At 39.4% G+C, this 12,159-nt stretch overlaps 1 protein-coding gene across 1 annotated transcript in view; it reads right to left on the bottom strand.

The window, feature by feature from the left end:
- The window catches only part of pax5 (paired box 5), a 97,054-nt gene that overhangs the window by 52,041 nt on the left and 32,854 nt on the right, over window positions 1-12,159 (bottom strand). The window contains 1 exon segment of the mRNA NM_131638.2: window positions 1,442-1,542. Within this exon segment, the coding sequence (NP_571713.1) occupies window positions 1,442-1,542 (101 nt within the window).

Genomic DNA, 12,159 nt, shown 5'->3' with positions numbered 1-12,159 from the left:
AACGTAAGTATTTTACATTTTGTCAGTTTAGTGGCTAACTCGTACATATTCGTACGAGTTCAGTCATACGAAAATGTACAATTTTAAAAAAGGAGGCGTGGCACCCAGCCCCACACCTATCCCCAACCGTCATTGGGTGATGAGCAAATCGTACTAAATTTTACGAAATAAATCATACAAATTCATACGAATTAGCCACTAAATAAAAAAGCTACGAATTGCCGTGAGATTGCGTTGGAAATGTACTCACACAAGTTTTGTGGTCCAGTGTAAAAATTTATCTTAAACAAATGCTTCAATCTTTTCTGTATTATTTGTCTCCATTAGAGCCCAAAAGGCCTATATACATCTGTGTTGATTACACATGGATGGTCCAGTGTAGCTTTCACACAGTCACAGAGCTTTAACAGAACACTAACGCAAACCCTGATGTGCACCTCTCCAAAAAAAAAAAAAAAAAAAATAGCACAAGATCTGTGATTGGTCTGCTTGGTAGCAATGATAAGTGTGCGTGGGGCTGAGAGCCATGGGAGTGGGGCAAGGCTGGAGTGTTTAACAATCAGTCAATAACCTGATCCGACCCCCCAGTAACTTTTACTCTCTGACCATTAAGCAATGAAATGAGTTTCTCAACTTCTTTACTGAAAAAATTGATGATATTCAACTCCATTGCCTGTGAGCATCCTCTTTAATCTGTTGAACTTTATCCTTCTGTACTTCATGATTCTGGTATTTCCACTTTTAATACCGTTGACTTTGATTTTATTACAAAGAAAATATGGTCGATGAATTCGTCCACCTGTATTCTTTACCCTTTACAACTACTGTCTTGAAGAACTGTCTACCTGTTTTTGTTTCTCATATCACAGCCATTACTTATATCTTTTTTATTTCAAGGACTATTTTTCCGGCTGCGGCTACTCCTGTCCTAAAAAAGTCTGGAAGTGGTTTTGATCTACTTCTACAATAGCTTTCCACACATTGCTTGTGAAAACCCAAAACACCAAAACAGAACTTTTTATCTGATCCATTATCTTGGCCAAAACAAACATTATAGCATGTGTGTGGGTAACTTTTGCAAACGAATGAACACGTGTTTGCTACTTAACCCTAAACCTCTAGGCAGTACTGAGTCTTAACCTCAGCCAAAAACTCTATAGAGAAAGCATCAGCACCAGCGGGGTCAAGGCCCCAGCATTAGCTCAGCAAGGTGAAAGGTCAGCGTTAGGCTCAGTATGGGGGTGCACAGGTCAACAGCAGGGTTTGGACAGGGTCAAGTAATGCTGGCAGCCAGGCAAGGGCAAGCGTGAGCTTTCAGAAGAGGTGGCAGGATAAACGCCCCTACCCCCTCAGCCCTTACCTGGGAGGGCTTGTAGCTGATGCTGTCTGGGATGGGGTAAATGTCAGGAAAGGGCTGTCGGTCAAAGACATGGTCCAATACCTCGAGCTGCTGTGGTGTGAAGAGTTCTCCTCGCATCTGCTTCCGCAGGAAGTCCCGTCCCGAGTGGCTGTGGCCATTCGCCAATGGAGAATCCTGGAGAGCTGCAGAGAAACCAAACATGAAGATAACATGAGGAGGTGATAAAGTATAATATGACATTTACAGCAGTAGGGAAGTAGGGATTTGGGACCTGGCTTGTGTACTTCAAGAAACAGTTCTTCCACAAATGAAAATTATCCTATAATTTACTCACTCTCAAAACATCAACGATATATATGACTTTCTTCTTTCACACAAACAATCACACTTCTTTTCAGCTTTGAGAGTGAATGGTGCTTTAGGTAAAATTTTAAAAAGCGAATCCAAAATAAAAGGTAATTCATATACAACTCATGTGAGTTATTTAATTGAATTATTGAATTATTCATATGGGGGCATCACTGTGGCGCAGTGGGTAGAATGATCGCCTCACAGCAAAAAGGTCACTAGTTGGAGTCTCGGCTGAGTCAGGTAGCATTACTGTGTGCATGTTCTTCCTGTGTTTGTGTGGGTTTCCTCCGGGTGCTAAGCTAAATTGGCCGTAGTGTGTTTATGTGTGTTAATGAGTGTGTATGAACGTTTGCCAGTGATGGGTTGCTGCTGGAAGGGCATCCGCTGCATAAAACAAATGCTGGATAAGCTGGTGGCTTATTCCGCTGTGGGGACCCCTGATTAATAAAGGGACTACGGCCCCGTTTACACTAATGCGTTTTAGTTTGAAAACGCATAAGTTTTGCTACGGTTACGCCAACCGTCCACACTACGCCGGAATTCTCGAGCGCCGAAAACAGTGTTTCGAAAACGCTGGAGAGGCCGTTTTCATTCTGAAACGCTGCTGCTCCGTCTCAGTGTGGATGATGGAAAACGGAGACATCTGAAAACGGAGGCGGGACTGCAGACATTCGCCTCTCTGATTGGGGCTTTTCCTGAATATTAAGTAGCCTAACACACACAGTTCAGTCCTGCATTCTCTCCGTGTAAGTTCAGACTTCGCAAGTTTGATTAAGGCTGCAGTCTCTTCTTCTCAGTTTGATATGGAAAGCAGACTATACCGAGGACACGGGTAAATCTTCAAAGGGAACAGTGTACTTTATAACCTCATTCACATCACCCTGGCTACGTTGTTTCACTTTCTCAACAATAAAATGTAAACATGATTTAAGGAACTGCCTATTTTCATTTTAATATTAGCAACTTAGACAGCAGAAATGTTGAGGCGTCGTGCTGCCTGAGCGTCATCTTCACTGTGTGGATATTTATAACAAAACGGAGCCGATAACAACTGCCTCCTTTCAATTTCAGTGAAAAGACAAAACACACCCTCTCTTTTGCTGAATATCAGTTTTAATAATCGATAATGGCCATTACAAAAGTATAACATACAATAAGTTTATACATTATAGGAAATAAAGGCCAGCGATCAGTCAATATACAGAATGTACGTGGTTACATTAATCATTAACTTATCTTTGCGCTTAGCCAAAACACGTTACCTGAGAAAAAGTAATAGATTCCAATGACCAAAGTCAGGGAATATGTCGTTAGATAAAGACAACAAGATGAATGAAATATCCCGTTTAATAAATATAGTGAGATTAGATCCAGCGGGAGATGCTGGATGAGAAGTCCGACCAGCAGAGCTCTCATCTGGGTAGATGGGCTGCAGCGCCCGAGAGTGTCTGTGTGGTCATGTGATGTGCGTTTTCAGCGTTTTGGTGTGGACGGAGAGCAGTTCAGAAACGCTGGGTAAAACGCGAGTGTGGACGCGGATCGTTTTCATTCTAAAACGCCGTTTTAAAACTAAAACGCACTAGTGTAAACGGGGCCTACATCGAAAAGAAAGTGAATGAATGAAGGAATTAATCATTTATTTGTTCATAAATATATGAATTATTCATGTATTATATGTGAATTGGTTAATGTAAGGATATTATTGTTTTCTACTATATCTAGATTAAAAACCCCTGATCAGAGACAGGTCTGATTAAAATTACACCAGAGTCTAACTCAACAGCATTTATTTTCAAATCGACAGGACCTGACTATAAACACCACTGACGTGCACAGCCTGCAGTGAATAATGGAATATTCTGCACACAATGAAAACGTCCCAAAATGTCCTGAACAAACATACCAAGTTTGTGGCTTTTCCTGATGGATCTTATATCTGATTTATTTATTTTTTGTGGAATGTTACAAATTTTTGTTCTTATCTGTACTTACAATAAACATATAAAGTAATGAAGTCCAGTAATGTGAACAACGCACTAGAGATATCATCACTGTAACTGTACGTAACTTTGAGTCTGATCGGAAAAAGTACATTTACTTAATTTACTGGACACCAAATGTCAATAATACCAAATCTCAGGAACTCAGCTAAATTTTGGACCCGCACCCACTTGGGTTTCAGGTCGAACTTTGGGTTTTTAGATCCAAATAGACTAGTGAAGACTGTGTGTCTGTCTGAAAGAAGAAAGGCATGTACACCTATGATCACTTGAGGAAGAGTAAATTATGACAGAATTTTCATTTTTAGGTGAATTGTTCCTTTAATTACGTCCTGTCAAAAATGAAATAATAGCAATTTATTTCTCTTTTTCAACATGATGATAAGGTTGGGTACTTTTCTAGAGACGGCCACACAGAGACGCAAGCACACATACAGGCACACAAACACAGATTTCTGGACTTGCGTCCTCTTCTCTGAGTGAGTGTTAAGGCAGCGCGTGAGTCAGTTATTACTGGGCTGTTGAGTTTCTGAAGAGACAATTATAAGAGCTGAGAAAGCTACAGCCCTCAAATGATTACAGGGAGAGAAAGAGAGAGAGAGTGAGAGAGAGAGGGATGAAAAAAGAAGAATAGAAACGAAAATCCCTGATATAGAGCCAATTCATTTCTTCAAAATGCCTCTGAGAGGTTATTCTAGGGAGTTAAAGTCAGAGGCCAGAGCAATCCCACAAGACGAGAGAGAGAGATAGAGAAAGAGAGAGAGAGAGAGAGAGAGAGAGAGACAGAAAGAGAGATATGGAGGGATTTAGAGAGACAAAATGACAGACAGACAAAGCAGCTATCCAAACATTCCCTTTTCCTCCTTCATTTGAACACAGAAATCGATGCATTTGAATGTGAATTCAGATCCAGTTTACTGCTTTCTATGTTTATTTAAAAGAAAGATCTACTAGTCGCTGACGGGCTGATGGCATGCGGGTCCCATGTGTCTCTAATACACCTATATGGCAGGACTTACCTCAAGAAAGCTTAAACGCTCTCTCTCTCCCTCCCTCTCTCTTTGATACACACACACAAAACACACAGAGAGTGTATGATCTCCAGTGTTTTGACCCTCTTAATCCCAGCGGTCAGTGTGTCTGATAGAATTCAATTGATCAATCATGTCTGTGAGATGGCACCATTTCAGCAGGTTTATTGCTTTCCACTCTTCTCAAAGACTGTCCACCAATCGCGCACACACAAACACACAAAAGACGGCTGAAGGTGTACACCAGTGCACATAACTGGGTTTAAAAAATGGCCACTCTCTGTGTGCTTATGTTTGTGCACATGTATTTTTAGTAATGCATCAGTAGACTGCTATGATTCTGCTGGTGAAGCTGCATTTATATTGCATTTATCTACATTTTATTACAGCATTTGTTTTATTACATGTTATGAGATTTTTTGTCATTGGTTTCTCTTTCTTTCCCTGCATTTAAGCTTGAAAGAACTCCTGATCAAACCTAGATTAGAGTATAAACCTAATCTAGAGTATCTAATGATCGTTTTCTGCTTCAGAGACAAGAAATCTGCTCTTTTGTTTACATTAATTCACAGAGACAGTGATATATAGATTTGCTTTTTGGCTTAGGGATCTATATGGGTTGCAATATAATGAGGGATTAACTGAGGCAGAAAATATTCAAGATAAATTTAAAAATTAATAAACTGTCAAATCATAGCATTACATTTCAATCTGCTCACATTGCATCAGATTTCTTCTTAAGCATTGTTTGCAGTGCTTATAACCAACCACACACATTATGAATGTGGTAGCCAATTAGTTCTCTCATCAAAAAACAACAACGTGATGAAACAGTGAACAGCAAATAAGACATTCATTTAGCAGTTTTGGTGATTACGACAGAAGTTTTGCATAACTTTTACTAGTTTTCTGTCTGATTAAGTCTTTAGTTGGAACTCTCTCATGTAATAATTCCTATTAAATTAATAGTTTGAGAACAATAATATTTTTATTAAAGGTCCAATAAAATTAAAATATATATTTTTAGATGTTAGTATCACTATTGTTAGTTTTTAAGATATCTATAAGCCAGTGTGCCCCAAAACATTGACAAAATTTGCATTTAAAAGATATAAAACTGACACAAACATGTAAAACTTATAGTTTGTCACACCTAAATGGAGCAACTGTTTTATTCATGTCACCTCATACTACAGTTCCTCATCAAATCATAACCAATCAAATGCTCTCTAGTGTCTGCCATTCACCGCCCCCTTCAAGTGCTTCTCATTTGCTTTTCTTTTCATGCATTTGAGCTCAACCCCTCTCACTGGCAGAGCCATGATAAAACAAAAGGAAGTTTATTAGGGATGCACGACAAATCGTTATTGGCCGATAAATGCTATTTTTAAGATTATCATTATTGATCTAATGTCTAAATTACGCCGATATCTTCAAGCCGATAAATTACGCAATTGTACAGACCTGCCTGCATCGTTCCTCATGGGCGGAACTTGTTTAGACTTGCCCAGTGCACTATAATGGATCTCTTCTCACATTGTTAATTCTTTCAAAGACCGTACCTGGTATTGCTGTGCGTTAATAACTCAGTACGTAACCAGGTACCTTATCATTGTAGATATGTTTGATGTAGTGTCGTTGTGTATTTTGCTTTAAATTGTTATGTGCAAACATAACAGCAGCGATGCACACGTGCTAAACAACTTGTTAATTTGTTTGTAATTGAATATGATTATTTGTTATTGTCAAGGCGTTGCTTGCCATGTGTTGTTGATGTAAGATTGTATTCAGTTTGATCTGAATATTCATATTGATTAAAACGAGCGCATATAAGGGCTGCCTGTCACCGCACACAAAAACACGCACACACGCTGATCTGACATCCTACACAGCAGCACGGGGAAGTAGTGCGCCGGTCTGAATCCACCATGTGGGCTCTCAACTCGCCGCACATTCTTTATATTCTTTATATTATGCTCTATGTTTAAGTGGACACCCATGAGTCCACAAAGTGGCGCAAATGGATTTGCTAAGGCATGAAAATTACTGTTGTGCTGGTCTGAAAATAGCAACAAATAGCCAAACACAACTCGCGCCTTTTTGCACTGGGTGTATGATAGGGCCCTACGTCAAACACGGAATAAACATACACATTTCAAAGCACTTCACGGAACCTTTAAAATTGCTTATTCTTGCCCACAAAAATTTGCATTGCTACATCTTTGCTAGAGAGAAAGATATTTAATTTAAAATACTAAAAATGAGGCTGAGGAATAAAAATACAACGTGTTCAATATATCAGCTTACAATCACATTTCCAAAAGGCTTTCATGGAAAAAAATGACTCATAAAGTAATTTTGAAAGTTGTGATTTCTCTAAACTACACCTAGGCATTTTAAAGATGAAAGCTTTATCCTTCACAATCTTATTTTAATAAGGCTGTAAGTTTAATATGGCCTTTGCACTAAGCACCAAAAAAAGTCCTGATGTTGTTTCCTCCTAATGTGATCCTTCAGTTGTCCACAAACACCTATATACCCCTCTCAAATCACTTTAACTCATGAAACTATACCCATCGAACCTCAAACAGACTTTTTTGCAGTTGCTACCCAAACGTGTTTATCTGTGACTCTTCTCCATGTTATGTGTGTTGTGACGATAACTGTTTCACCGTGTCAGGCACTGTGTGTGAAATGCAATTTCGGACAGATCTGAAAGCCCATTCAGCCATATCGCAAGCAAAAAGGAAGAGAGTTCACAGATAAAGCTATTTTCACCACATTTAAACAAACACACCATACCAGCAGTTTCATCACAGTTAACCAACCTTCCTCCCGTTACGTTTCAAACCTCGCAAACCCACAAACAGAATTATTGGTCAGAGGTATTCAGATGTTGGCCCTTTTGTCTTTCAGCTTCTGAACCTGCCATAGGGAACCACTCTCTGTAACCACAGACACACAATACAGCCCAGCTGCATTCAGGGTTAACCCCACCATTCACACACACACTCACACAGAAGGAGAGCGAAGGAGAAGCATCTTCCTCCTTGCTTCAAAAGCAGAGACAATAGCAACAATGAGATCACCGTTGTGCCCCCTCTGTCTCTTTCCGTCTTCCCGTTTTCCCTCTCTCTTTCTCTCTGGGGTTAGGTTGAAGGTTTTTGGGGGGCAGAGAAAACTACTTGGTGGATTCCTTGTGCACTTGATACACTTAGTGTGAGTGTGTGTTTGTGTGTGTGTGTCAACCTTGACAGATCAAAGTATGAGTCTCTGAAAGGGGGATACCAACCTTTAACAAATCCCACTGTTATCATCTATCCTATCCTCTCTCTCTTTCTCACTCCCCCTCACTTTCAGTCACACATCTTATTAAAAATTTCCTCTATCTTCCATTCAGAATATTCCAAAGAAAAGAAGAGATAAAAGTGGCTGAAATGAAACTAGACAAAAAGTGAACATATTATATGGCGGAGGAAACCACACCATCTCCTTTGTGGATGCCAGATTCTTGGTTGGGTTTTCTAATTATAGCAGAATAACAATTATGGTTTGTTTTTTTGTCTTATTTTCTTTAGGTTGTAACTTTAAAGAAAGGTTTCTTTATTGTTTTACGGGGCAAAGAGAACATTGTCCGACCCCTCTGCCCCGAACCACAGGCCTCCTGTCTTTCTTTCTTCTGTTTCTCTTTTCCTCCACTCCTCCCCTCGTCCATTTCTCCTCCGTTCAGAGAGAATGAACAGACACAATGCTTCTGTTCTAGAGGCCCCACAAGTCAAGTTCTCTCTTTCAGATCACTTCCCCTGGGTCAAAGGGCATCAGTGGGCTTTCCTCAAACACACACACACATTCGCTCACACACACACACACACACACACACACACACACACACACACACTAAGCCATCCATACCCTCTGTTTCTTCCTTTCCTGCTTGTGTGCAGCTGGAAATCATAGTGTCTTGCTTCACTAAACATGCATTTTGTCTCCGTCTCCCTTTCTGAAAGCATTACCACTCAGCGGAGAAATTCCTAGTATTACATTGGCACAATTTACCCGAGTGTGTGTAGAATGTCTTTATTTAATTTCTTACTTTCTTAAGTCTGAAATTTCCCAGTTCGATTCCGATTTCACAAGCACTTTTACTGAAATTTATTTGGGTGTATTTTAGATTTTAATATCCATTTTGTGTACAACTGAAAAATGTCTCTTATTGTCTTTGCTAATGCTATAAATTGCTTCCGACTAATTCAACTGAGTAATATATGTTTCTTTTTTTATTAAAATGTACAAAAAATGATGTGGTTAAACGAGAGACATTTGTTTTCACAACTGTATTACAGAGGTTCCACTGATTTACTAACAAAAAAAAATAGACTCATAGATATTAGTTTCAGAAATCAGTAGTTAAACTGTATGGTTTGAGTCCATAAAACCAAAGACTCATTAGTTTTAGGAATCGGCACAAATCAGTGCACTGTATGTTTTTGAAGACTCATGGGTAACAATTTAGATTAGGTCACAATTTATACTAATAACTACTACATCTTTACCTGCCTATTATTAACATATTAACTGTTCATTATAATTATCTAGTTTGATCTTACTGTGCATCCCTAAAGCTACCCAAAACCTAAACCCAACTTCTACCTTATCAATTATTAACAAAGACTATAGAATACACAAGACGTGTCACTCGTATAGTTTTGGATAGAGAAGAGTGTAACAGTAAATATGGCGAATGTAGCCCCACCTACTAGTACAGGAGCCAATCATTGATCTCTATAGTCTGACGTTTCTACGATGGAAAAGCTTGCGTTGTCATTCACTTTCAACATCAAGTTTTCCAACTCAGGCTCAATCTGGAAACGTAGTCCCGCAGACGTTTCTGGAGACTGCAAATTACGTGGCTAGAGGTACGTATGGCTGCATTTCATTTTTTAAGCAAACGCTATGGGGCGGAGTGACGCCGTTCCCTTCCGCGCTTGCCGGCTGGCCACTTACCTCACTGTGGAGGGCTTTCCCGCCGCAACTAGTTTGTTCAGTTAGATCGGGTTACCGGGTTTGAGTCCGGGAAGGAGCGGTTCCAGAAATCAGGTAAGACAAAAACAGAATCCAAAAAATAAAGTTAATGAGTTAACGGAGGGTGGGTCGGTCGATTGGCCGGCCGCAAAGTCAATCATTCAGCCAGTCGGACAGATGGGTGTTCGAAAGCGGCCTCTTGTGGTTTTACATGAGAAGGGTGCTCGTGAGAGACGTTCGACATGCGAAAAAGGACAGGGACATATTTTGCAGTCTCCAGAAACGTCTGCAGGACTACGTTTCCAGAATGTGCCTGGGTTGAAGTTTTCAGCACATCTGTTCATGAATTCACAAGGAAGACTTGGATTAAACCAATCAGCGCGATCTTTTGTGAACGAGATGCAACTTGATTAATATGCATGAATATGCATGATATAGCTTCGAAAAATCCTTTTACCTGTTACAGTCTTTAGAGAGACGGCATGATGGGTTGCCAATCGTAATCAAAACAAGTAGTAGAAGAATTGTTCGGAGGCATGGGTCGTCAGTGTTGCGTTTATAAATGTGCAGCAACGAAGGTTTTGTTTCCATTTCCCCGCGATGAGAGCATTGGTCATGTGTGGACCAGCATGTGGGGTTTACAGTGGTCTGTTAACACCCAACAAAAAATATGTTTGAAAGGAATGTTTTTACCCGAGAGCTTTTCGAATCTGGAAATGGTGAAATCCGGATTTGCCACTCATCTTCTCATAAAAAAGACGCTGTACCTGTTGGTGTTGATTGTCCTGTCTCTACGGATTTGGTAGTGTGTGAGCAATCTAAGTTTATTTTTATTCAGATTAGGGTTGGGTATCGTTTGGGGTTATTTCGATACCGGTGCTAAATCGATACTTTTAAAACTTTTAAACCTGAACTGACACTTTTGAGCCATAAAATTATAGTGGATGACTCTAGAAAAATCTTTTATTTGACAAAATCTTTTAAAAAATAATTTTAAAAGAATAAGATAATTAAAGTTTAAAGTAAACATTATTTTATATATTACATATTTGAATTACATTAATATATTTCTTTTGATCATTTGTTGGTTAGCATGAGTTTAAGATTTGCATTATGAAATTACATTAGCTTACTACTAACCTGTGGAAATGCTGTCATCAAAATACTGAACTCTTTTTTTCTAGGGTTGGGGCATGTGACTATGTTTACATGGTTATCAGCAATCTAATGAATTGCATTTGTCTGAATAAGACAACAATATGATCAAGGTGTTTACATTCGTTGCATTTTGAATGTTCCTTTCATGATCCCATCTTACATGTTGTAGTACATAGATCGATTATTGTCATTGCGTCACCACGCAATTCATGTTTACTTCAGAGTTTCATGTAATTTCAGGTGTTTCATTTTTAATTTTTCGACTTTAACTGCAGTTTCACCTTCATTCAGGAACATTTCATTCATGCCCCCATGACAAATGGGTATTTGATGCGCGCATTAGGTAAGGACTGGTGGAAGAGTGCTCTTTTAATGGAATTTGATACTGCACGTTGAATGGAAAGAAAAAAACAGGTGTCTGTGGTCCTTTAAGGTAATCAAAATCCACTGTTTACATGGTAGTCTAGACTCTTAACCAGAGTATTGTCTTAATCATATTAAAATCGAAGCATTGGTGTCCATGTACTTACTCATTGAAAGTGCCAGATGATGTCGCAAGCTTTCAGAGACAGTGCATTCCTCTGCCTTTAAGTTGATTCCATGAGCCCTCAAATGTGTCATTAAGTTTGACGTGTTTCCCCCTTACACACAACTTTTGTAAAGCATCTGCTTCACGTTGCTGTGTCAGAATCCTTGCTTGTAAAATATGCTTTCGAAACGATTAGTTTAAGCAAATTTGATAAGCGCGATCATGCGTGTTGTTCTGAAGAGAGTCGCCCTCGCTCACTGAATGCGCTGTACTGCGTGTGTTGCGTGCGTCCGTTCCCAAAGCAACAAGAACAAACGCCTGACATCGCCTGTCTGTATTCCTCAAAGTTGTTTAGAATAAATGTTTAGAGATGTGTTATGTGTGCACCTTTGATGCACTCCTTGATGCTTCCTACGTCCTTGTCGCAGCACCAGTGGCACTGAAATTCATATGTTGATTCGGTCCGGTACATCCCGGTTACAAAGTCAGGTACTAAAATGGCACCGGTTTTCGGTACTCAACCCTAACAAAGTTAGTTAGTATCATCAGCAGTACTCTTTTAGTTTTTAAAGAGATACCTTAGTCTAAAGGATTTAGTTACTAAGTTTACAGTAATATCGCTGAAATATTATAGACTGAAAATCCTCCACTTCCATACAGCTCTCAGATCTGCTTTAAATGCTGCTCACTGAATCACTATCTCTCCTG

The sequence above is a fragment of the Danio rerio genome, chromosome 1 (assembly GCF_049306965.1).
Source record: "Danio rerio strain Tuebingen ecotype United States chromosome 1, GRCz12tu, whole genome shotgun sequence".
Taxonomy (NCBI): Eukaryota; Metazoa; Chordata; class Actinopteri; order Cypriniformes; family Danionidae; genus Danio; species Danio rerio.
Note: the sequence above shows the minus strand (reverse complement) of the source record. Positions and strands in the feature narration are given on the sequence as shown.